Raw genomic sequence first — 27,143 nt, 5'->3', positions numbered from 1 at the left:
AGCTCTGGTAACTGTACATCTTTTGAGCGTCTCAACTCCAGCGGACAGATGGGGATCCAGAAAATGAACAAAATCCATCGTCTACTCAGAACTATCCAATCAAGTCACACAGGAATCCGAAGGTAGGCCTCAAAAAGTAATATTTCTGCGGTGAACTTGTGTGTGGTTTGTTTTTTCGCGTTTATAACCAGAAAACGTTTGTTTCGAGGGGGTCTTAGCTTTTCCCAGCTAACCCTGCTATAAGGGTAATGTCGCAGTTTGCTTCTGCTTTTTTCGGAGTTTTGAAGGGAAATTACCTCATGTTCTCGGTTGGCTTATCCTTAAAATATATGTGGCGACGTTTTCTACAAATAAAAGTGAGACACAGTGCTGGCTGGAGTGTTAATTCTCTTAAATTCAACGCTTCTTTTTCGAATTTGCCATTCCACCTTAAATGGTGCAGCAGTTCCATTCTGGCGCCCGAGGCGCCAGAATGGAACTGCTGCACCATTTAAGGTGGAATGGCAAATTCAAAAATGTGAATCCTCTAACTTAGCATGTGTTTGAATGTGTTAGTTTTAATTTGATTATTTTACAGGCCTCACTTACTCCTTTTTATACAGAAAGTAACTTGGCTCTGAGGTAATAGACTATTTTGTATCAGATTTTAAGGTTATTTTCACTATTTGGATGCTGTTTTTAAGTTGTTCACAACAAAAACACACGCACACGTCCCTATGGGAGTAGTCTGAGCTTCACTAACTGTGACTAGCCCTTCAGAGACCTGTGGTACTTACACAACACCTGTATTTCAAAGATAGCTTCAGGGGAAAATGAGCTTTAATAACCGGTAAGCTGTAAAAATAACCGGCTCAATTATTATAATTATTATATAATTATATTCAAATAAACTAACAGCCCAAACCCTGTCAGAAACAATGTCAATCAAAATGTAAAAGAGAATGTCAGTGTCAACTTTACAGATTATTTACACAATCTTGGACTATGGGTGTTTCCCTTTTGTTGAAATTATTATTGTGTTTACACCAAACACTTTAAAATCAACATGTCCTACAGCGAGACTCTGCCCTGATGACAAGATGTAACACAGAACAGGGTCATAATAATAATAATAATATTAATAATGAGTGATGTCTGCTGCTTTTTAAGGTTTTATGAACTTAAATGGGATGCTCTGGAGCAGCTGCACATGAGCCCAATACATAGTGTCCCCCGGCACTGAGCTGTGGGGTCAGTGGATCCCCACAGGACAGGACAAAAAAGGGAACGCTGGTAATCGGTTCATCTGTGTCCTCTGTCCTCCTCTTCGGCTTGTTCCCTCACGCCTTTATTCCGCTCCTCGTTCCCCTCCCCGCTCATTTCAATGCTAACACTTGCCCGGACCGGTCGTTCTGCTCTTGCAGATGGACATTGGGCTGAAAGGAGGGAAAGTAAAATTGAAGGAGAAGGCTGGCAGAGAAAGTGTTTTTTTTTTGTTCCTGAGCAAGCGAGAGAGAAGAAAAAACAAAGGAAGACGATGCTTGAGGGGACAAAAGTGCACTGAGGCACAAAACAACCTGAGTACAGTGTAAGCCACAGATAGAGGGATTAGAGAAATGTATATATATGTGTGTGTGTGTGTGTAGTGACCTGGTTTAATAATAATAATGCTTCACACACTAATACTTTTCTAAATACATTAGAGAGGGCCGTGGGATAGAGAGTGTTTTATTGACTAATCTGTACACATTTTTATTCTTTTATTGTATATTCTCTGTCTGGCGCTCATCCTAAAAGTACTATAATGTGTTCCTGTCTGTGCGGAGTGTGGTGTGTTCTCTCTGTGTCTGCGTGGGTTTCCTCCGGGTGACTGTCTGTGAGGAGTGTGGTGTGTTCTCCCTGTGTCTGCGCGGGTTTCCTCCGGGTGACTGTCTGTGAGGAGTGTGGTGTGTTCTCTCTGTGTCTGCGTGGGTTTCCTCCGGGTGACTGTCTGTGAGGAGTGTGGTGTGTTCTCCCTGTGTCTGCATGGGTTTCCTCCTGGTGACTGTCTGTGAGGAGTGTGGTGTGTTCTCCCTGTGTCTGCGTGGGTTTCCTCCGGGTGACTGTCTGTGAGGAGTGTGGTGTGTTCTCCCTGTGTCTGCGTGGGTTTCCTCCTGGTGACTGTCTGTGAGGAGTGTGGTGTGTTCTCCCTGTGTCTGCGTGGGTTTCCTCCGGGTGACTGTCTGTGAGGAGTGTGGTGTGTTCTCCCTGTGTCTGCGCGGGTTTCCTCCGGGTGACTGTCTGTGAGGAGTGTGGTGTGTTCTCTCTGTGTCTGCGTGGGTTTCCTCAGGGTGACTGTCTGTGAGGAGTGTGGTGTGTTCTCCCTGTGTCTGCGTGGGTTTCCTCCGGGTGACTGTCTGTGAGGAGTGTGGTGTGTTCTCCCTGTGTCTGTGTGGGTTTCCTCCAGGTGACTGTCTGTGAGGAGTGTCTCTCAGTTGTGGGAGCGTGGGTGAGGTCAGGTACTGATGGGCGATTAGTTTTCGATCACAAATATCACTCCAGCTGTCCAATTATTAGATTAGAGCTCTGAAGTCTGTTTTACTGTTCCCAGATTTCATAAGTTTTTCACACTTTTTCTTTTCTTTTTTATGTTTATGTTACTTGCAGTTAAACAAACAATAAAAAAAATGGCACATTTGTATTTATTGAATTTGCTGCTGTAAGTTAGTATGTGTTAAATAAATGATTTGTATTTGTCCGGTGTGTGTAAACCATTGTGTGTGACCAGGAAAACATATTGTATTGTATTGTGAGGATTAAACATTCAGCCGACTGTTTGCTGATCCCACTCTGGGCCATTGTTCGACCCAGAGGCCTGCAGCCGTGTGTGTGTGTGTGTGTGTGTGTGTGGAACATATTGTTTTTGTTTGTACGCATTTCCATCATTTCTAAATTCCTCAGTTGTGTCCATATTCTCTGTATTGCAGTAATCGTGGTGTCCTACTTTAACACACACTGTGCCTGTGTTTTATAAGAGTGTTACACTGTTAAAACAATTACAGTCATGAATCGCAATAGTTTTATTTGCTCATTTTCTGATTCTAAAGTAAAAATGTACACGTTTTAAAATGGTTATTTAATTATTGATACAACCGCAGATGCATCAAGAATGGGTTTTTATCATCAGTGTGTGTCTGTGAACTGCACAGTCTCGAAAACCCTTCACCCGACTTGGTGCTCACAGATATGAGGCTCAGTGCAGCCCCCGCTGTAGTACCATATACAGTGTTAATATATTGAGATGGTATGACTGTGCAATAAACGTGGATACCACCCATCCATAGTTTCAAATATGTTATATTATCTCTTGATATATGTTATTAATAGGCCCTCTTTATAAAGCCTATATAACTAGAGAAGATACACTAACACGTGTGGGTTTTTTTTCTCTTTGTGGACGAGGCGTTCTGAAGACTTTAGATCTTCACTGTGAAAGTGTGGGGGGGGGTTGTGAATGACTGTTAATACTGCGTGAAAAGCACTTGCTCATGCCCAGTTCTAAGAAGAGGTGGGGCACACACACACACACACACACACACACAGACAGACGGCGGAAACGGCCTTGAGTCCACGTTGAGAACACACAAAATACCAAACACAAACAGCAGAACTAGGAGCGCAGACGAGTGTTTTCTGAACAGACGCTTCCTGTGACTTGAGGTGAAGTTGAGAAGTGTGAAAACCAGTAAATATTTGTCTGATTTTATTTACTTAAAACAAACAAAACAACACAAATACACCACCCATTGTGCTGGTGTGTGTGTGTGTGGAAGCAGGGGGTAGATTCACTGTGTTTACAAATAAAACAACATACATTGTTTTAAAACGGTTAGAAATGGGGATATTTATTAATAACCACCTCACCACTGCTGTAGATAACGAGGGAGAAAATGTTAAAATCCCTTTCTTTAAGGATGTAGTTCAAGAAAAAAAGCTTTTTTTTGGCGCTTCACAAGTCTGTCTCTCTGTGTCTCTCTTTATCTCTGTCTGTCTGTCTGTGGAAGAGGCATCTGAAATATTTTTAGAAAATGGAGAGAACTCCAAACGTTGAAAAGCATAAACAGAACAAGGCTTTTGCTCTATTCCTGCTCCATAGGAGGGTAATGTTGACTTATTGTTGCTGTTTCGAATCATTTAAGGTGGAAATCCCAAACTTGGGCGAAGGCTAACTACATTACCCACAGTGCTACACAATGAAACAACTCGAGTTACAAATGAGTTTCTGTGGGAATTCAAACGGTGAAAAAAAATGTAAACAAGCTACACTTTGGACTTGTACAGGCAACAGTCGATTTTCCCTCAGACACGCCGTTCCACCTTCACTCACACCTACAGACACTTTTGAGTCTCCAATCCACCTACCAGCTTGTGTTTTTGGAGTGTGGGAGGAAACCGGAGCACCCGGAGGAAACCCACGCAGACACAGGGAGAACACACCACACTCCTCACAGACAGTCACCCGGAGGAAACCCATGCAGACACAGAGAGAACACACCACACTCCTCACAGACAGTCACCCGGAGGAAACCCATGCAGACACAGAGAACACACCACACTCCTCACAGACAGGCACCAGGAGGAAACCCACGCAGACACAGGGAGAACACACACCACACTCCTCACAGACAGGCACCAGGAGGAAACCCACGCAGACACAGGGAGATCACACACCACACTCCTCACAGACAGTCACCCGGAGGAAACCCACGCGGACACAGGGAGAACACACCACACTCCTCACAGACAGTCACCTGGAGGAAACCCATGCAGACACAGAGAGAACACACCACACTCCTCACAGACAGTCACCTGGAGGAAACCCATGCAGACACAGAGAGAACACACCACACTCCTCACAGACAGTCACCCGGAGGAAACCCACGCAGACACAGAGAGAACATTTTCATTATACTATTTCTGTGTATAACGTATGTGTAGAACTGCATCAGCATGGTGAAGACGTCTAAACTCCTCAAGCGTGTTTGCCCTGTGTTTATTATTGATGTGAACTGAGCTCGGCTGCAGTTGTAGTCTGTCTGGGACTTTATGCAAACCCATTCAAATCGTGCTGGAAGGCTTTTAATGATTTATGTTAGAGGCACACTACTGTGCCTCTAGGACACTACTGAAAATGACTGAAGAACATCCTCTCCATAGAGAACCTCTATTCAAAAGCCACGTAATTCCAGTCCAGAAAGCCAAACTTTTTTAAAGTTATGGAGCGCTTAGAGTGTGAGTTCCTGCTGAATTTCCACTCACTTCATCTGTCTGTATTTCTCTCACTCTCTCACTCTCTCGCTCTCTCCTGGGGCTGATGTGGTTGATCCCTGTGGAGTGTATTACCTGGATACACAACAAACCAGGAGGTTACATCACATGCTCGCGTTTACTCACTGTGCTGCTAAAACACAGCCTCTGCCCTCACACACACACACACACACACACACACACTCTCTCTTTCTACTCTCTTTATACCACCATTATTTTTTTTCTCATGCACCATTATTGTTTCTCTGTTCTAACTCTTTACTCTTTCTCCTCCTCCTCCTCTTTTTTATATCCCCCACTCTTTTCCTCTCACTATATCATTATTTATATCGCTGTTATTTTTGTACACTTTATTCGTATCTGTTTGTACATGTGTCTAGTCTTCTCTCTCACTCTCACTCATTCTCTCTCTCTCTCACTCATTCTCTCTCACTCATTCACTCACTTACTCATATTCTCTCTCTCTCTCACTCATTCACTCACTCACTCATATTCTCTCTCACTCATTCACTCACTCACTCTCTCACTCATTCTCTCTCTCTCTCTCACTTATTCTCTCTCTCACTCACTCATTTTCTCTCTCTCTCTCACTCATTCTCACTCATATTCTCTCTCACTCATTCACTCACTCACTCTCTCACTCATTCTCTCTCTCTCTCTCACTTATTCTCTCACTCACACACTCATTTTTTCTCTCTCACTCATTCTCTCTCTCTCTCTCTCTCTCTCTCGTGGGAATATTTCAGGTCAAAATAAAGAAAGCTCACGTTGGTAAAGGCCAGTAGGTCAGTAGTTATCATAATAGACCGCTCTGAGGTGGAGCACTTTTATCTCCAGTTTCCCAGGTGTTCAGTGTTTCCACGCCTGAGGTTAACAACAAGCCACACACACGCGGGTTCCCCCCCCCTCCCTCCTTTCTCTTTGTGTTACACTTGTGTTACACTGTAAACAGCCCTGTTTAAACGACTGGCTTCAGCTCCTTCTCTGACATAAACACGGGTCCAGCGCTGTGATTGGACAGACTCAGACGAGGGGGCGGGGCCGTTCTAAAGTTTCTGCTCTTGACGTCGGAATCGGAACGGCTCGTCCTCTCCCGTGTTTAACGGTTTTGCAGCATGCAGAAAACTGACGGAGGGGTCTTGTTTCACAGTGTGTGGGTTGGAAGGCTCCTGATCTCCACAGTAATGTGCTAAAGTAGATTTCTTTTTACGTAATATGTGCTCTTTAAACCTGTCGTAAGATCAGGAGTGTGTTGGCTTTGTTTACAGGAGCGTGGTCCCGGGTGTTTGATGAAAAGTAGTGTAGTCGGTCAGCAGCTGGATCTTAGGTGGAGTGTGTGTGTGTCCAGGTCCGGCTGTGTGTTTGTCAGCGTAGGGGCAGAAGGTTAAATGTAAAGCTGTAATGATTAACCTGGAGGAATAAAACGAACCGAGGGCCTGCTGAAGCAGCTCAGGGAGACGAACAAAAATAGCTGTGGTTTCCTGTATTTGCTTCACAAATCTGTCTCTCTCTCTCTGTCTCGCTCTCTGTCTGTCTCTGTCTGTCTCTGTCTCTCTGTCTGTCTCTGTCTGTCTCTGTCTCTCTGTCTGTCTCTGTCTCTCTGTCTGTCTCTGTCTCTCTGTCTGTCTCTGTCTCTCTCGCTCTCTGTCTGTCTCTCTGTCTGTCTGTCTCTCTCTCTCTCTCTCTCTCTCTGTCTCTGCCTGTCTCTCTCTCTCTCTGTCTCTGCCTGTCTCTCTCTCTGTCTGTCTCTGTCTGTCTCTCTCTCTCTCACACACACACTCAGATGTGCTTTATTGGCATGACAAATATTGAGACTTGTTTTGCCAACACTATGTTGAATGTCAGTGGAACATTTAAAGTAAATACACTGTAAATGTAACAGGTAAGAACCAGATACTAATAATAACACACACATTAATACACACAGTAATGACAGCACTGAATAAACAGGGGTGTGGGGTCGGGGCGGGAGTCACTCTCTGTCCCTCAGAGCGTGGCAGGCGTGGACGTACTGCGCAGCCAGGGGGCAGCACTCTTTATTCTCCCCGAGAAGGAGAGTCGGGGCGGTGTGTAAAGGCTGGGGTTCTGAGGGAGTTTTTGGTGAAGAACTGTGCTCTGATCTGGGGTCTCGGGTCTCCGCTCTCTGGGCAGCCAGGTCTTCCTGTGTCTGCCCGTCTCTATGGCCAGGCCGTGGGCACGGAGTCTGCATGTGGTCAGGTAATCTGCCGCTCTGTACTGACGGGTCAGGGCCGAATAACACTGAGTCCCAGTAGAGGAAGTAGTTCTGCTGAAGCTGCTGTTTAATTTGGTTTGTTCTGATTGGTTTAGGTGTGTACTGAGTCTCTCTCTCTCTCTCTCTCTCCCCTTCACTCTTATTGAAAATGAGAACTTTCTCTTGTTTCCCAACACGTGATTCTCCAGCTCTTTTATTTATTCATCAAACTTCCACAAACGCAGTAGCAGTGGAGCTGAGCAACGCTTGGAGGAGAACACTAACACCACAGTTACCTCACTGTTAGCTCACAGATGCTTTCACGAGTTAACGCCACAGAGGAAGAGGCCCATTGTTTTAAACCTGTTGATTACGGTGCCGCGAACAGCTGCTCTTTTAGCCTTTATTCCTCTTTACTGCAGTTGGCCGTCTCTGGTTTTCCGGGAAGGCTTCCGATCAGACGCTACGACGTTTGATTAGCGCTCGGCCACAGGTTCATTGGCGAGGTCAGGGGCTTGTATTTCGTGTTCTGTGTCGTGTTCCCGCTGGGTTTACATTGTGTGTGTGTTTTGTTATGATCCTGAGGATCCCTGTATTGTGTTACTCGATGTTGGGCCTGCGTCAGCTCTAATTATTTCCGTCTTCTTGCCTTTGGGAATATGATCCGCCTCTTCGTCTTTCTCCGTTCACTTTAGGAGTATACGATGAAATCGCAAGTATACTGTTATCAGCTCTCTGTTCGACCAATCGGGGCCCAGCAGTTGTTTCCTAGACTTTGATTGGCTGTATGTTTTGGCTTTACTGATCCAATCTGCTGCAGGAGCTTTACTGCAGTTTCCTCCAGTCACTGTGTCTCTAACGCGTCATCTGCAGGAAGGGCTCAGCGAGGGGACGTTGAGGTGGGGGTTGAGTTTTTGAAGAAAAGAGAAGAAGAGAGGAGAGTGCGTGTGTTTGTGGTTGAAATGAAAGTAAAGCCAGTGCACTCTGGTTGTGGGGAAGCCCTCGCCGTTCTCAAGAAGAGCAAAGCTGAAACTTCACAGCTCCACACACAGTTTATCTCTCACACACACACACACACACACAGATTAAGTCATAGCTTCATGCAGCATCGGAAATGGTATATTTTACCATTACAACATCACATTAAACCATACACAGACACAGAACGACACGGTGGGTAACATGTGGCTTTAAATTTACGAAGCCTAGCCTTTCAACGTCAGTTTGAACTCGAACAGAAACTCGCTTAGAGAATAGTGTTGATGTTCTCACTTCAAATCAGTTCAGGTTTATTCTCACATCACACAACACAAGTGTAAAGTGAGTGAAAATCTTGTCTGTGTCTGCGTGGGTTTCCTCCGGGTGACTGTCTGTGAGGAGTGTGGTGTGTTCTCCCTGTGTCTGCGTGGGTTTCCTCCGGGTGACTGTCTGTGAGGAGTGTGGTGTGTTCTCCCTGTGTCTGTGTGGGTTTCCTCCGGGTGACTGTCTGTGAGGAGTGTGGTGTGTTCTCCCTGTGTCTGTGTGGGTTTCCTCCGGGTGACTGTCTGTGAGGAGTGTGGTGTGTTCTCTCTGTGTCTGCGTGGGTTTCCTCCGGGTGACTGTCTGTGAGGAGTGTGGTGTGTTCTCCCTGTGTCTGTGTGGGTTTCCTCCGGGTGACTGTCTGTGAGGAGTGTGGTGTGTTCTCTCTGTGTCTGTGTGGGTTTCCTCCGGGTGACTGTCTGTGAGGAGTGTGGTGTGTTCTCTCTGTGTCTGCGTTGGTTTCCTCCGGGTGACTGTCTGTGAGGAGTGTGGTGTGTTCTCCTTGTGTCTGCGTGGGTTTCCTCCGAGTGACTGTCTGTGAGGAGTGTGGTGTGTTCTCTCTGTGTCTGCGTTGGTTTCCTCCGGGTGACTGTCTGTGAGGAGTGTGGTGTGTTCTCCTTGTGTCTGCGTGGGTTTCCTCCGAGTGACTGTCTGTGAGGAGTGTGGTGTGTTCTCTCTGTGTCTGCGTGGGTTTCCTCCGGGTGACTGTCTGTGAGGAGTGTGGTGTGTTCTCTCTGTGTCTGCGTGGGTTTCCTCCGGGTGACTGTCTGTGAGGAGTGTGGTGTGTTCTCTCTGTGTCTGCGTGGGTTTTCTCCTGCCACTACGAAATCTAAGGTTAGGTGAATTGGCCGCTTGTATGTTATAAGTAAGTGTTTATTTTTATTTTATAAATGATTGAAAAAATGTGATTGAAAGACAGATGTTGAATTGACTGATGAACCAATAAAGGAGATGAGATTGACAGTTTATATGGGCAACAGGGCCACACACACATGCACGCACGCACTGGCCTTCTACAGATGTGCTCCAGATGCTCTGATATGGGGCCAGCGTTCTGCATGAAAGGCTGAGGGAGCTTTTCCTCTTTCACCTCATTCTTCTCTTTGTTGTGCTTCTCTTTTCTCCCTCTCCCCCCCCCCCCCCTCTCCACAGATGAGACGTGCTTATCTGACTTTTCTAAACGCAGAGTGTGTTCAGCATAGAGATGTGGTCTCTGTTGTTATTCCTGTTCACTGGAGTGTGTGCTGTATAGAATGTGTGTGTGAATGGAGATGTATTAATGGCCCCAGGTGGAGTATTTGACTTATGAGTTTTCGCAACCGCATGTGATGCCTGGGGGAAAAGATAAGCCCTCTCTCTCTCTCTCTCTCTGTGGCTGACTCACGTATCCTGCATCTGTTTGATGCGTGGGTTGTGCAAATCTCCAGAAAATAAACACCAGGCCTACACAAGGTGCAGTACAAACGTAAACGGTAGGGGCCAGTGCAGGCGATCAACAGCAGCACAGTGGAAGAAAGTGTTGAAGAAGGCTGTGTCGGATCCAAATCTGCAATTACCCACATCTTTCTCTGGTCTGCCCTCTAGTGGAAGCCTCCGGTTACAAGCGTAGCACATTAGCGAGTATGTGGACAGTTACATTCACGACACACCGAGTTGGGGTCACTTAAGGTGACAAGTATGCGGAGCAACAGATGGGATACAGCCCTCCTGTGTGATCAGTGGAGCAAAGGGAATAGAAAATAAGTGTAGAAACAGGGAGGTGGTTTTTACTTTATGGCCGAGGTGTGTGTGTATAGTCTCATATACAGTAACAAGGCTTGAAAATGTATTGTGATATAGACATTGAGAACAAGTATTTTAAAGATCAAAGGATTTGAGTAAGTTGGTCACACTCCTGTTTCAGGAAAGCTGAAGTCTGTCTGTAGTGGGTGGTGCTTTTGGGCACGTCATCGCTGGTCAAAACAACGCAGGCACTCCGTCTCAATGTGGTTAGTATTCAAGCCTCAGGCTGCGAAATGTGGATGTGATGATGGTGAACTTGGCCCGAAGAACAGAGGGGTAATTTAATTTATGTACATACATTACAGTTAAATTCACACGCAATACTCATTCATTCATTCATTATCTGTAACCCTTATCCAGTTCAGGGTCGCGGTGGGTCCAGAGCCTACCTGGAATCATTGGGCGCAAGGCGGGAACACACCCTGGAGGGGGCACCAGTCCTTCACAGGGCAACACAGACACACACACACATTCAGTCACACACTCACACCTACGGACACTTTGGGGTCGCCAATCCACCTGCCAACGTGTGTTTTTGGACCATGGGAGGAAACCAGAGCACCCGGAGGAAACCCACACAGACACAGGGAGAACACACCACACTCCTCACAGACAGTCACCCGGAGGAAACCCACACAGACACAGGGAGAACACACCACACTCCTCACAGACAGTCACCCGAATCGAACCCACAACCTCCAGGTCCCTGGAGCTGTGTGAATTCGACACCTACCTGCTGCGCCACCGTGCCGCCCCCACATGCAATACTGATCCGGAAAATCCCAATTTAGAAATTTCCCCAATTGTTTAGTATCATGATTACGATATTGTTAGCTTTAATCGCCCACACTTTGTAATGCTGATACTGCCTGATCATGTAAATGTACAGAAAACCCAAACACACACACACACTGTTCTTCCTCAGCTCTGTCTGCTGGATTAGGATTAGGATTAGCTCTGAGTGGAAGGCTGCTTTAACCAGCGCTAATTGATCTGTAAGCACAGTCAGAGACAGATTAAATAAAGAGCAGAAAATCCTCAGTCTGTGGGGCCTTACAGGGAGGAGGTCAGGGGTTGAGATGATTGGACGATGCTGGACTGCATCTAATGATGATTTCTAGAAGTAACTGATCTAGTAATTAACACACGAAGCACATCCTAAAGGAGGAGAAGAGTTCACTGCTTAAATAATAATTTAATTAGTGTTTAATCAGATGTATTTGAGTTTTATAGCTTCACGGTTTGGACACGGTTTATAGCTTCGGTCCAGACCGAAGATATTTTTTAAAAAAGAGATTTTTATTGAGGGCGGCACGGTGGCACAGCAGGTAGTGTCGCAGTCACACAGCTCCAGGGGCCTGGAGGTTGTGGGTTCGATTCCAGCTCCGGGTGACTGTCTGTGACTGGAGTTGGTGTGTTCTCCCTGTGTCTGTGTGGGTTTCCTCCGGGTGACTGTCTGTGAGGAGTTGGTGTGTTCTCCCTGTGTCTGCGTGGGTTTCCTCCGGGTGCTCCGGTTTCCTCCTACAGTCCAAAAACACACGTTGCAGGTGGATTGGCGACTCGAAAGTGTCCGTAGGTGTGAGTGTGTGAGTGAATGTGTGTGTGTCTGTGTTGCCCTGTGAAGGACTGGCGTCCCCTCCAGGGTGTATTCCCGCCTTGCGCCCGATGATTCCAGGTAGGCTCTGGACCCCCCGCGACCCTAAATTGGATAAGCGGTTACAGATAATGGATGGATGGATGGATTTTTATTGAAGGGAACATATTAGAAATCCCTTGTTTGGTGCATGTTCTCATTGTCTGGATGTGACGCCCTGTGCTGTCAGAAATCATGGGATAAAACTAGCCGTTCTGATCCTACTTCGCTTCTGACATCAAGTGCAGAGACTTTAGAATGGCCCCGCCCCCTCGTCTGAGTCTGTCCAATCACAGCCCTTCAACTGTGTTTATGTGAGAGCGCAAAGACGAGGTTAAACTCAGCAAAACAGACACAGCGAGCGCGGAGAAATAAGAGCACTGAGTGAAAACGGAGAAGAAAGAACAGAGTGAAAACGACTAAAAACCAGAGCTTCTGCTCCTCGCTCCTCACTGCTCTGCGCTCGGGGTCGGGGTGAACAGCGAGTGGCTCATTATCATTTAAAGGAACAGGTGCTGAAAGCGGGCGTTCTGAACAGGGCTGTTTCTCTTAAAACGAGAAACCTCCGCCTCATCCTCAGCTCAGTGTCTGGGACAAGAGCCATGTTGGAATTACTTCCTGCCTTTCCACTCCTAAACTCCAAACAAGAAGCTCTCAGGCTCTGGCCTTTGGGGTTAATGGAGGGAAACGGAGGGACACACAGTCTGTTTACTGTTGGTGTTTAGTGGCTTTGTGGAAGAATGTGAACACGAGTCTGGCCTGGAGGGAACCGGGACTTCAACAGATAGTCAGCAAAGGCTCTTAGGGACAACTTGCTTACACAGTCCTTCTGACAGGGTGTAATTCATTACAGGAAGTATAGGGGGGGCAATAGGTTTTTAAAATACACACAGTCACCCAGTGTAAATATAATATACTGGGCATATAATGCACATGTTGAGATTCAGTGTTTTGCTCACAGTGACTAGACTTTAGTGTTCTTCTCCAAGCGTGTTGAGCTAATCGCTTTGCTTTAATGACGGTTCTTCAGAGAAACCCTTACACCATCCAATTATTAATTCATTCATTCATTGTCTGTAACCCTTATCCAGTTCAGGGTCGCGGTGGGTCCAGAGCCTACCTGGAATCATTGGGCGCAAGGCGGGAACACACCCTGGAGGGGGCGCCAGTACTTCACAGGGCAACACACACACACACACATTCACTCACACACTCACACCTACGGACAATTTTGAGTCACCTCCCGGAGGAAACCCACGCAGACACAGAGAGAACACACCAACTCCTCAAAGACAGTCACCCGGAGGAAACCCACGCAGACACAGAGAGAACACACCACACTCCTCACAGACAGTCACCCGGAGGAAACCCACACAGACACAGAGAGAACACACCACACTCCTCACAGACAGTCACCCGGAGCGGGATTCGAACCCACAACCTCCAGGCCCCTGGAACTGTGTGACTGCGACACCTACCTGCTGCGCCACCGTGCCGCCCCCATCCAATTATAACAAACATTATTTATATCCTGTGTCAATCCTACTCCATCATTACCACAGAATACAAAAAGTTGATGCACTCTGCACCATCCAATTGTCGGGGGGCAGATATTTAATGCTAAATTTGTTGGATCAGTTGATTGATTATGAAACAGCTGATAGATTTGTTGTTGATAGTGATATATATTAACTGCATAAATAAGTTTTAAAGCATTTCTTTGTGACATATAATTATAATTCAGAATTAAATTCGGCCGGTTTTGTAATTTGACGGTAACTGTTGTGTAGTATTAAAAATGCAATTATCGTTTAATTAAACAATAAAGGAAGCAGTGTGAAGAGTTTTTTGGGAGCTGCCTTCATCAGGAGAAAGTCCTGAAGAAGACTGTGATGGATTTGTTCTGTTCTTTTAGTGTATTTTTAATAAAACGAAAATTGTCAATTACAAAAAAAATCAGAGAATTTTGAAATTACAGTAATGTCACGTAAAATCCCTTTAAAATAGGTTTAAAACGTATTAATGTATGTTCACACAATAGAAATAACTGTTCATGTAGAAGTGGACTGAGCAGATGATCTCTAACCCCTCCTCTTTTTCTCTTTTCTCTTTTAGACGCTGAGCTGTGACTGTACGGGTTTTTCTCTTCCAGAGTTTCCCCAACTGATGACGAACATTTCACCGTAACGCATCACACGCGCCGTTTCCCTTCCTCTGGATTTACGAGCACTTGCTGGTGGCTGTTCTCCTCCCAGTGAAGTGATCCGGCTCCTTTTCGGAAACTCGGAGGCTTTGAGACTCCTCTGTAGGTGTCTTTTTAATTTTTGAGCTTTCTGAGTGTAACCAGAAAGCGAAGAACCTCAGAAAAACCAAGCAGGAAGTGACATGAACAGTCAGCAACGCAGAATGGCAGCAGCAGTAGAAACGAGGATATGTCGGACTCGCGAGTGAGAAGACGACCACAAACTGCAGCTTCACTTCTTCATTTTACGGCATGCGATGTGGTTTTTTAAGTGCCTTTGTTCTGTTGGTTCTTTTTTATTTTTAAGCATCCGCGCTACGTCTCGGTCCGTGTTGGATCTATGAGAGCACACTTCTGGAGTTTTAAAAAGAAAAAAGCACCGACTCTTGCGTGCCAGGCCCCGTCTTCAGGATGTGGTAGGGATTGTCATCTCTGCAGACTTTTGTGGCATAAATCGACATGCCGTCCTCGGAGAGAAACTTCTCTGACGCTCATCACCACCAGGAATGAAACCTCCGTAGACTGAGAGCCTCTGCTTAGAAACTTTTATTTTTTTTCCTATTTTTACTCCGTATACTTCCCCCCTCCATTCCGCCATGCCTTCCTTACAGTCCAAATGGCGATATCTCTTCATGCTGCTGGGTGTTCAGCTGGTAGTCATGGCTCTTTTGTCGCGGGACGGCTACCAGAAAAGAGTCACGTACTTTTTCCGGATTTTCCGCAAGTTCGACATGCTTTCTGGAACGTTGTCTGGGAACCAGCGGAACCACACGGGCACGGACGTCTACTCCAACCTCTCGTATCTCGTCGGGGTCCAGAGCAGAGACGTCGTTCCTTACTGCCCGAAAATATCTCCGCTGCTAAGTGAGTTGTCTGGGTTTATGTGTTCTTTCCAACTCCTAATCATCCCTTAGGCTTCCATCCATCCATTATCTGTAACCCTTATCCAATTCAGGGTGGAGGTGGGTCCAGAGCCTACCTGGAATCATTGGGTGCAAGGCGGGAATACACCCTGGAGGGGGCACCAGTCCTTCACAGGGCAACACACACACCTACGGATACTTTTTTTTTGAGTCGCCAATCCACCTACCAACGTGTGTTTTTGGACTGTGGGAGGAAACCGGAGCACCCGGAGGAAACCCACGCAGACACAGGGAGAACACACCACACTCCTCACAGACAGTCACTCGGAGCACCACCGTGCCGCCCCTCCCTTAGACTTGAACGTGGCTTTTTTAAGAAAGCGTCTGTAGTTCCAAGCTGAAGTCCTCTTCCGATTCTTTTTTGCCAGTCCACCTTAAATGATTGCAGATAGTCGCTTCAGAAAGGTAAAGGAGGCTGTGCCACAAAGCAGGATACCAGAATTAGGTTTAAATGTAAGCTGCGGGTTGAGCAATGTCACTAGGATTGATTTGAGGCTTAAGTTGTCTGGATAAACAGAGAAATCCTGCTTTATGGAATGCCCTCTGATTCTTATCTTTGTTTATTTAAGTGTGGTTTTTTAAACAAAGATGTTTATTTTACAACTGTGTACAAGATTATCTTGGAGAAATTTCAGAACGCATGTAATAATACAGCAGGTGAAGGTGTGTGTGTGTGTGTGTGTTTGTTCAGCTGTAAAAGCTTGTTTTAAAAGTAATCAAGTTAATAATAAAGCAGATAAGAGTGAAGTACCCTTCAGAGTAAATGAGCTCTGTGTAATCTCGCTGTGTAAACACATTAGCTGTGTTTGAGTTATGTGTCATTTGTACATTTATGACCTCTAACCCATTGGAAAAACGTAAAGGCTTTCAGCGCCGATGACGAAACTCCAGACACGTCCATTGTTTGAGTTCTAACGACACTCCCTTGGAGCTGAAGCTTTAAGTCGAGGAACAAACGGTGAAAACATATAATGGAAATCAAAGAGGACATTTATTCATTGTCTGTAAACATTTACCTGGCTCAGGGTTGCAGTGCGCAGAACCTACCCGGAATCACTAGGCGCTAGGAAAAACCCCCGTGTTCAGAGCAATGATCAGGAGCCTGCCAACCCACACAATGTGAAACAAGTCCCCCCCAGTCAGTTTTCTGTGTGATGCTCAAGTTAATAATACATAATACATGGGATAAAACGAGCCGTTCTGACTCTGCTCTGTTTCTGACGTCAAGCGCACAGACTTGAGAATGGCCCCGCCCCCTCGTCTGAGTCTGTCCAATCACAGCGCTGGACCCGCGTTTATGTGAGAGCGCAAAGATGAGGTTAAACTCAGCAAAACAGACACAACGAGTGCGGAGGAATGGCTAAAAAGCAGAGCTTCTGCTCCTCGCTCCTCACTGCTGTGCGCTCGGGGTCGGGGTGAACAGCGAGCGGCTCATTATCATTTAAAGGAACAGGTGCTGAAAGCGGGATGTTTCCCTGTGTCCCTCTAATGTAATAGAATTATATTTCAAGTCATTGCGGTTTAGTCGTGTTTTGTTTGTATATGCTTTGTAGCATGTTGTTATTATTATTCTGTTGTGGACAGTGCTCTTAGGGCGGCACGGTGGCGCATCAGGTAGGTGTCGCAGTCACACAGCTCCAGGGACCTGGAGGTTGTGGGTTCGATTCCCGCTCTGGGTGACTGTCTGTGAGGAGTGTGGTGTGTTCTCTCTGTGTCTGCGTGGGTTTCCTCCGGGTGACTGTCTGTGAGGAGTGTGGTGTGTTCTCCCTGTGTCTGCGTGGGTTTCCTCCGGGTGACTGTCTGTGAGGAGTGTGGTGTGTTCTCTCTGTGTCTGCGTGGGTTTCCTCCGGGTGACTGTCTGTGAGGAGTGTGGTGTGTTCTCCCTGTGTCTGCGTGGGTTTCCTCCGGGTGACTGTCTGTGAGGAGTGTGGTGTGTTCTTCCGTGTGTCTGCGTGGGTTTCCTCCGGGTGACACACGTTGGTAGGTGGATTGGCGACTCAACAAAAAAAGTGTCCGTAGGTGTGAGTGAATGTGTGTGTTGCCCTGTGAAGGACTGGCGCCCCCTCCAGGGTGTATTCCCACCTTGCGCCCAATGATTCCAGGTAGGCTCTGGAGCCACCGCAACCCTGAACTGGATAAGGGTTACAGATAATGAATGGATGGACAGTGCTCTTAAATTCTGCTCGCTACTTATTTTTATCTTTTTGTTTTGTTTTGTCAAGAATCCCAACAAAGTGTCTGTCACATGACTGCGTTCCACCAGTTAAATGTAGCCACTAGCGACCTTTGACTCTGTTTCACCAATCAAACAAAGCCAAGTCGTCATGTAATTGCACACAAACAAACAATGGCAGAGACACAGCAGCCCTGGCCCAACGTAAACTAAGTTATTGTGGCTGTATTTAATTTATTACTTAGTAGAGATTTTATTTATTATTGTTAGTTGTTTAAGAGCTATTCTCCGGCTCTGATTTTGTTCGTTGCTGTTTAATATTTGTATGTATTTGACGTCTTGATTATTAAACAAAGAGGTTACTCAGTACTTGAGTAGCTTTTTCACTTAGTACTTTTTAATCTTACTCAAGTAATTAATTGGGTGACTACTTTTTACTTTTACTGGAGTCATACTCTAAAGTAACAGTACTCTTACTTGAGTACAATTTTTGGCGACTCTACCCTTTTAGGTTTGAGGCACACTGCCTTGTTTTCTCTGGGTGGATTTGACCATATTGGCCACTCTAAGTGAGTTGTTTCTGCTTGACAGGTTCTTATCGTTTAAATAATTTAACTGAATAATGCCATACAGAGGAATTCTCCTTTGCAGTAGATAACACACACTCTGGTCACTCTCAGGCCTCTAAAGAGATCTCTGGCTCCTTCCAATAGAGTTTATTACAGAGACATTCCCCACACTGCCCTCCCGCCCTGTCCATTGAGAACCAGTGGTTCTGGGTAGGCTCTGGACTCACCTCGACCCGTCTTTACAACAGAGGTGAATGGAACCAGGCGTCTCCATGTGTTCAACACACCTCCAGTACTTTATTTCCTCTCCATTTCCACCAACAGCCGTGACATCCACCTGTTTTTTTCCACCAGCTTTTTGTAGAACGCCGATGACAATAACGATAATGCAAATCATAACCTGAGGCGGATGTCTGGTTCCATTTCACCACCACTCACAAAATTAATTACTGCTTCACAGCAGTGTTCAGTCTTTTAAACATTTTGAATGGAATAGATGACACTCTCCTCCTCGTCCTCAGACCTGCTGGCCCAGTAAAGGTGTGTTCCTCTAAACAAATGCCCCGGGTGTGTGCTGAGTTCAGCTGTGTATCACAAGAACGACAGCGGTGTTTTGTAGACAACAGCATTAAAGCGCCTGTATCAAATGTTCACGTTCTTTTTTCTGTTTATTTATTCTTAATGATCTCAAATGAACATTTGCAATGATTTAAATTCTTAAAACGGACATATTCTCACTCTTCTCCACAGTGTAACACAGTTCCATGTCTAAATGAGACGTGATGATGATGATACCTCTTCGCCTGGACCCCGAGGAGCGAGGAGCAGAAGCTCTGGTTTTTTAGCTGTTTTCGCTCTGTTCTCTCTCTTCTCCGTTTTTTCTCGTTGTGTCTGTTTTGCTACGTGAGCTCTCGTAAATGTGGGTCCAGCGCTGTGATTGGACAGACTCGGACGAGGGGGTGGGGCGTCATATTGATTTTTTTTAGGGTCAATAACCGAATACTAAAATAAATGTATTTTTATTGCTATCAGAACGTCACACGTGACCCTTGTGAGGCCTAGACTACTCCAGTCTAATTTAATAGAAAAATGTATCCCCTTCTTTTCTTAAAGGTGGACCACTCCACGTCAACTTCCGTTCCGGACTCACTCTTGCTCAAGTCGAGAGGAAGAATCCTTTGGTGGTCCATGGGGGGCGCTATAGGCCACCAGACTGCGAGGCTCGACACCGCACAGCCATCATCATCCCCCACAGAAACAGAGAACACCACCTGAAGTACCTTCTCTACTACCTGCATCCGTTTCTCCAGAGACAGCAGCTTAACTACGGCATCTACATCATACATCAGGTACACACACACACACACAAACGTTTCTGTAGACAAATTCAACATGACACCACGCTGAGTAATGGGGAAGAGGGAGGGACAATATCTGCCTTAGTACCAAATGAATACAGGGAGTCACTGGGGAGTTGTGCTGTGGTAATTCAGTTAACACTGACTCAAACACTGAGACATTTACCTAACCAGGGCCTGTCATTCTCCAGGTGAGTTTATTGTAAACATGCAAACACTCCTCTCTCTCTCTCACACACACACACACACACACACAGAGGATCATCTGTCAGCTGAACCTTGTGTAAACACCTATTCAGAGGTTTTTCATAGGCGTTCAGTAAACATTCCCCATTCTTGTTCTGTAAATCCTCCTGTTCAGGATCGCCGTGGGTCCGGAGCTTAGCCGGAATCACCAGGTGTTAAATTAGTTTTTAATTAATGAGTCAGTATAACGCCTTCTCCAAGCTATGATCAGACGTCAGCTGTGTCCGCCACTGTGTACTGTGCTCGCTTTCTGTGAGGAAAGCAAGTACCCAGTTCCCAAGGTGAAGATAAAGAAGCTCCAGAAAGAGCTTCAAATAAGCCGTATTGTGCGGTGGAGCTGGATGAGCCTTTTAGAGCCTGTTATATAAATAAACAAAAGGAAATCTTCTGGAGCGGTGTTCGGCGCGTCATGAGGCACGTTGGAGACTTAACTCCAGTGTTCTCTCTCTCATCTAGAGCTCAGCAGGTGGCTCAAAACCTGTCCACATGTGTCTCGTATCTCACTCTGATCTCACCGTGCTGTAAACAGTGGATAAACCATGACTCTCTTCGTTTATCTCTGGAGCTTAATTCAAACACAACGATGCTGGAACCCAGCTCCACAGTGTAACCAAGCTCCAAATAAAGGTAGAAAAGGGCTGTTCGAAGAGGACGTCTGGTTCCCTTCACCTCCACAGCCCAGGTTTCCTTCAGAACAGAGCATTTGAAGAAGAATCTTGCTGTCACTCGCTGGGTTTATGTAACCGTTTGATTCGTTTTGGGCAGAAACGCTTGAGAGTTCTGGACTTCCCTCGTGGTCAGGTTTCTGGAGGTAGATGGCAAGTGACTTTTGGTTTAGACGTGGACTTTAATGGGATCTCAAGCTCATCAAATAGAAAAGAGGAGCAGCTCTGGGCCAGGAATGGTTTCCTCTTCACAGCAGTTACAGGCTCCACTCTTCTGGGTTGGTATATCATTTGATGTTGGAACATTTCTGCCAACAGTTGATGGCGTATGGTCATATAAACATCAATGAAGTCAGCTGCTGGTGTTGATGGTTAGGTCTGGATCACAAAACACCACTCAGAGGTCTCAACATTTGGCATTGGGCATGGTGTCCTTAAGCTCATGTGCAGCTGCTTTAGAGAAACAAGACGTGAACCTTAAAGCTGTAGAAATATAAGGGTATCTTAATTTTTTGGTAAAGAGAGTACAGCTCAGTTTCGCCCCCTACTGGTCACTCACACTCTGCTTTAAGTAAATGCTTGAGTAAATGTGCTGATCCCTTTATCCTCGGATTCAACCCCACCTTTTGCCTCCTGTAATTACTCATGGAGGGTTTTTGTTGACAATTATATATCATTAAATGGATAAAGAAATAGTTATTTAAACTGACTCATTCTGTCTGATCCTGCTTTTTTGATTCAATGCCGCTTACTAAAGCTAAACCAAATAAATATTCAGGAAAAAGACTGGGCCGTCGCATCCTAATGGTGTTAGATGGAGCTCAAGCACTTTGAGGAAAAGTCCAAAGCTCTTACTCTGCACACTGTCAGAGTAAAGGTTACTATTTTACACAGGGACTCACCTCAAACACCACCATGATCCAGGGGTGGCCGGTCCCCAACTGTATGCTCACCACACTTTAGCAGTTTGGAAGCTTTTTTTGCAGGAGAATTTTGCCCATTCTTTACCAGGACCCCTCTGTATTTTTATTTGTTCCCTTTGTCTGGTTTTCTTTCTCCTCTCTCTCTCGTGCTTTGAGACGTCCTGCTGCTCTCCAGGTGTCGCCCTGATCCAGCCCCTGTGTCCTGTACACGATCCTGGCCTTGTCTCCTCTACACTATCACGCTTGGCCGCGCTGTTTTATCTCAAATTAACTCTGCACCTACTTTTATTTCTCACAGAATCACTGACCACCTCCTCCTTCCTCAGACTCATACATCACTGATATATCACTAATATTCACATTACTACAACCCCTTCATCTGTCATCACTTCACTTTTACTTCTGTTCTGTTATCTGCTGTTCTCTGTCACACAGCTCCAGAGACCTGGAGGTTGTGGGTTCGATTCCCGCTCCGGGTGACTGTCTGTGAGGAGTGTGGTGTGTTCTCCCTGTGTCTGCGTGGGTTTCCTCCGGGTGACTGTCTGTGAGGAGTGTGGTGTGTTCTCCCTGTGTCTGCGTGGGTTTCCTCCGGGTGACTGTCTGTGAGGAGTGTGGTGTTCTCCCCGTGTCTGCGTGGGTTCCCTCTGGGTGACTGTCTGTGAGGAGTGTGGTGTGTTCTCCCTGTGTCTGCGTGGGTTTCCTCCGGGTGACTGTCTGTGAGGAGTGTGGTGTGTTCTCCCTGTGTCTGCGTGGGTTTCCTCCGGGTGACTGTCTGTGAGGAGTGTGGTGTGTTCTCCCTGTGTCTGCGTGGGTTTCCTCCGGGTGACTGTCTGTGAGGAGTGTGGTGTGTTCTCCCTGTGTCTGCGTGGGTTTCCTCCCGGTGCTCCGGTTTCCTCCCTTGGTCCAAAAACACACATTGGTAGGTGGATTGGTGACTCAAAAGTGTCCGGTATGAGTGTGTGAGTGACTGTGTGAGTGTGTGTTGCCCTGTGAAGGACTGGCACCCCCTCCAGAGTGTATTCCCAGCCTTGCGCCCAATGATTCCAGGTAGACTCTGGACCCACCGCGACCCTGAATTGGATAAGGGTTACAGATAATGATTGATTGATTGGTAGAGAGGAGACCAACGCTTTTATTGTAGACACGTTTACTGTATTTGTGCATGTGTCAACAATCAGTCGACAGAAATGCTGAAACACACTGGTACAGCAATTATTATAATAAAATAAAGAGCAAAAGAAGCACCAGGATTAATGAAAAGGAAAAAATAATCTGTAACTCTGATATTTCCAGCTCATATTAAAAGGGCAGGGATTAGAGTGTAATCTGAAGGGATTGACCCCACACACCGGGAATATTCCGGAATATCCAGCGGCTTTACAGCATCTGCGCAAACATTCAGGGTGAAATGCAATTACCCACTTAACTCCGGCCACTGAGAACCGATCAGAGCAGAGCTTCCCCTAAAGAACTGGATGTTATTTCGAGGAATGGAGTGTGTGGAACGTGTAAACACTGTGCATACAATTGGTTTCTTCATTTGTTCATGAAGCTATTCCTCATCCTTCACTGTTGCCCTTCATTCAGAGTGAGTTTCTGATGTTTACGTACGAGTGTAAGCGGATTTCCATTTGTGGGTATTTCTGCTTAATTTGCATCTTTATCTAAATGAAAACAGCAAGAAAGAGCAGATTGAGAATGTTTATAAAATAAAATAAAAAATTTGCATCAAACCTGTCAGAATTGATCACAGATGAAATGCCTTAGATTCGTATTAATTCCAAATATTTTTGCATAAGGTGGAAATTTGAATATTATTTACATGAGCGCAGAAACATCTCCCTTTTTGTGGCCGCGTGTCAGGTTGCAGTACGTGAATGTTTCCCTTTTGTTTAAGAGGTTTATTTACTGCAAAAGTTTCTTATTCATATTTATTTATTTACTGATGTATTTATACAAATGATAAACTATTTATTTAATTGTGTTTTGGTCTGTAACTGGGCGTATTAGTTTATCCAGGTTTCTTCTTCTCCTTCTCCTTCTCCTCCTCCTTCTTCTTCTCCTTCTTCTTCTCCTCCTCCTTCTCCTCCTCCTCCTTCTTCTCCTTCTCCTCCTCCTCCTTCTTCTCCTTCTCCTCCTCCTCCTTCTTCTCCTTCTCCTCCTCCTCCTTCTTCTCCTTCTCCTCCTCCTCCTTCTTCTCCTTCTCCTCCTCCTCCTTCTTCTCCTTCTCCTCCTCCTCCTTCTTCTCCTTTTCTTCTCCTCCTTCTTCTTCTTCTTTTTCTTCTGTTCCTCCTTCTTTTTCTTCTTCTGTTCCTCCTTCTTTTTCTTCTTCTGTTCCTCCTTCTTTTTCTTCTTCTTTTTCTTCTCCTCCTCCTTCTTCTTCTTCTTCTTCTTCTTCTCCTTCTTCTTTTCCTGCTCCTTCTTCTCCTCCTTTTTCTTCTCCTCCTCCTTCTTCTCCTTCTCCTCCTTCTTCTTCTTATGTTCTGTTTCCTTCTCCTCCTTCTTCTTCTCATCCACAGGCTGTCTGGTTTGTTTGTGTATATAAATGTGAATCCGTTGGTTTGTTTGTTAGAATTGTTTGCTCTTTGTAAATCTCCAAAGGCTGATTTGTTTGTTTCGTAGGTGTGTCACGTGTTAATTGTTGGTTTGGTTTGTGTTTACAGGCGGGGAACTACACCTTTAACCGCGCTAAGCTGATGAACGTGGGTTTCCGGGAGGCAATGAGGGAGGAGGACTGGGACTGTTTATTCTTCCATGACGTAGATTTAATCCCAGAAGATGACAGGAACTCCTACACCTGCGACCAGAACCCCAAACACGCAGCCATCGCCATGGACAAATTCGGCTACAAGTCAGTGACCTCTCTCACACTGCAGCTCATCAGCACAGGGTTATAACACAAGTTATAAAGTTCACTGGAGAACCAGATGTATTTAATAAAATATAAATGTTTATTTTTTCTACAGATAATAACAGGGAGTGTAGTTGGTTTTCATGAAAAATATCTCAGTTTTGATTATGGTTTTCACGTGTTTTTTAGTATATTCTAATAATTCTAAAGCAGTACAAAAATTCTCCTGTGATTCACAAATGTACATTCACTCAAGCTCTTGTGGAAATTGAGCTGGAGTCGACTCCTGGAGTCATTTGTCAAGGGTCGAAAGAGTTGGCTCTCCCTGTATTCAACTCCCATCCTCTGCCACGGCCTGAGGAACTTTACTGAATACAAATACCGTTAAAAAAGAGGAAAAAGTCATCATCTGAACATTCCTCCGACCTTCCTGTCCCTCAGGCTGCCGTATAAGATGTACTTCGGCGGAGTTTCGGCCTTGAGCCCTCTGCATTACCTCAAGATGAACGGCTTCCCCAACAACTACTGGGGCTGGGGCGGAGAAGACGACGACATCGGGATCAGGTGAGAGAAGGGAGCACGAGAGAGAGCTGGAGTTCTGAAGCGAAGTTCCAAAATGATGTGTTTATTATAAATTCTCTCTCTCTCTTTCTCTCTCTTCCTCTCTCTCTCTTTCTCTTTCTCTCTCCCTTTTTCTCTTTCTCTCTCTCTTTCCCTCTCTCTTTCTCTCTCTCTCTCTTTCTCTCTCTCTTTCTGTCTTTCTCTTTCTATCTTTCTCTCTCTCTTTCTCTTTCTTTCCCTCTCTTTCTCTCTCTCTCTCTTTCTCCCTCTCTCTCTTTATCTTTCTTTCTCTCTCTTTCTCCCTTTCTCCCACTCTCTCTCTCTTTCTGTCTTTCTCTTTCTATCTTTCTCTCTCTCTTTCTGTCTTTCTTTCTCTCTCTCTCTTTCTCTATCTTTCTCTATTTCTCTCTCTCTCTCTGTCTTTCTCTTTCTATCTTTCTCTCTCTCTTTCTTTCTCTCTCTCTCTCTTTCTCTATCTCTCCCTCCCTCCCTCTCTCTCTCTCTCTTTCTGTCTTTCTCTCTCTCTCTCTCTCTCTCTCAGGGTGTCTCTGGCAGGAATGTCGATCACTCGTCCGTCCGTGAATGTCGGCCGATATCGGATGATCAAACACAAACACGATCAGGGCAACGAGGTCAACCCTAAAAGGTCAGTGGCACTTTGTAATTTCACAGTTCCACTGCTCCACAGCCCAGTGCTGGAGGTTCATCCCATTTCATCAAATCAATACACACTACTGAGTCCTGAGTGCAGTGTACGCTGGTCTAGCTCTAACACAGACACGTTGTGTTGTCTCCTGCTCCGGTGCAGGTTTAACATGCTGGCGAAGACGAGGCAGACCTGGAAGTTGGACGGGATGAACTCTGTGCAGTATGAGGTGCTCTCCCGTGAATATCGCCCACTGTACACAAACATCACCGTGAATATCGGCACAGAAGCGGGACTGCACCCGACACAGAGACCAGACAGACTACAGAAACCCGGCAAACAGCGGAAAGCACCGAAAAAACTGAAACGGCAAAAACCGCAGAACCTGCTCACAAACGACGTGCAGGAGCCGGAGGAGGACCTCACAGACCTTCAGTCTCAGCACTGACACACACACACACACACACACACACATCTACACATACACACACACACACACACACATCTACACACAAATCCCACAAACTTGATCTCACACATGCGCCTTTACTGCCCTCTGTAAATGAACTAGTTTCAAATACTGGTGCCATCTCACTCACGCCCCCTCTGTCTCCGCGTCCTCTGTCTCCGCCCCCTCTGTCTCCGCCCCCTCTGTCTCCGTGTCCTCTGTCTCCGCCCCCTCTGTCTCCGTGTCCTCTGTCTCCGCCCCCTCTGTCTCGGTGGCCTCTGCCTCGTTATCTTTTCACTCATTCTCTTTTTCTGTGTTCTGTCTCTTCCTGTCTGTGTACTTCCTCTACCTTCTTCTCACTCTTGCTTTCGTTTGTCTCATTTTTGTGACTCGCCCTTTTTTTGTCTCTCCTCTTTCCTGTCTTTTCTTGCACAATCTTTGTCTCTGGCTCCTCCCACAACATTTCTTTCAATTATTTTTAGTTGTCATTTCAATTTCACGGTCAAGACCATTTCAAATCGGTGGTGTTAGTAAACACTAGGACAGTGATAGAGGAGTGGACTGCACTTCTGCTGGCTACTGATGAACACTCTGAGAGTGATCGACACTCTGTGGTTACAGCAATATTCACCGTCTCCTCGCGCTCCTCCCTCAGAATGTTTCCGATCGACTCCTCAGAGCCAGACACGTTCTGGTGAAACCACTGTTGCCTTAGACTGACACTGCACTCTGTTTCTGCGAATGGATTTTCTTTGATTAGTTTTGATAGTGTTTTAAAGGGATACACTTACATTTTTCAACCTGATCTGAGCAGCTGTGGCTGTTTTGAAATTCTCAATATTGCGGACAGTCGTTTGGTTTTTCCCAGAACTTGGACGTAATAGAAGCCAATGGAAAGCTGTGTTGCTGACTTTCCTGATGTCCACGGTGATTCTTACTAAAAACCTGAGGCTATTAACACATCCCCACAGCGTCTTCCTTCTGAAAACTCGCCCAGTATCGGATCGATCCCATGTTTCTCTGAATATACCAGCTGCCATTTGGCTTCTACTCCGTCTGAGTGTTCAGCATGTTCTGTAAAAGGTGTTGACATGACTGTGTGTGGTGATTGATCACATGTCACTGACACAGCGGACTGAGATGAGGTGTATAGATGTTGGGAGTGTTCCTTTAAAGAACAGGGTGGTGTAAAATGTGGTGTCATGCGTTTTCCTGGTCTTTTAGGACTTTTCTTCTTCTGTTCCTCCTTCTCCTCCTCCTTCTTTTTATTCTGCTTCTCTTCCTTCTTCTCCTTCTTCTTTTTCTTCTCCTTCTCCTTCTTTCTCT

The 27,143-nt window shown here is 45.8% G+C and overlaps 1 protein-coding gene across 1 annotated transcript; it reads left to right on the top strand.

Moving 5' to 3' along the window:
- On the top strand, positions 1-27,143 carry si:dkey-199f5.8 (beta-1,4-galactosyltransferase 3). Its single transcript, XM_066676288.1, has 7 exons — positions 1-122; positions 14,328-15,318; positions 19,233-19,468; positions 23,975-24,162; positions 24,604-24,726; positions 25,265-25,369; positions 25,532-27,143. Exons 2-7 carry the CDS (start codon positions 15,051-15,053, stop codon positions 25,815-25,817), a joined length of 1,206 nt encoding a protein of 401 aa, XP_066532385.1. The 5' UTR covers positions 1-122; positions 14,328-15,050; the 3' UTR covers positions 25,818-27,143.

This window comes from Hoplias malabaricus, chromosome 1 (assembly GCF_029633855.1).
Source record: "Hoplias malabaricus isolate fHopMal1 chromosome 1, fHopMal1.hap1, whole genome shotgun sequence".
NCBI lineage: Eukaryota > Metazoa > Chordata > Actinopteri > Characiformes > Erythrinidae > Hoplias > Hoplias malabaricus.
Note: the sequence above shows the minus strand (reverse complement) of the source record. Positions and strands in the feature narration are given on the sequence as shown.

What these genes read in the sequence shown, in the direction of transcription:
- si:dkey-199f5.8 (XM_066676288.1), top strand. Translation starts at nt 15,051, where the DNA reads ATGCCTTCCTTACAGTCCAAATGGCGATATCTCTTCATGCTGCTGGGT. An exon ending in GAAAATATCTCCGCTGCTAA is followed by an intron (nt 15,319 to 19,232) that starts GTGAGTTGTCTG and finishes CTTTTCTTAAAG; the next exon opens with GTGGACCACTCCACGTCAAC. An exon ending in AACGAGGTCAACCCTAAAAG is followed by an intron (nt 25,370 to 25,531) that starts GTCAGTGGCACT and finishes GCTCCGGTGCAG; the next exon opens with GTTTAACATGCTGGCGAAGA.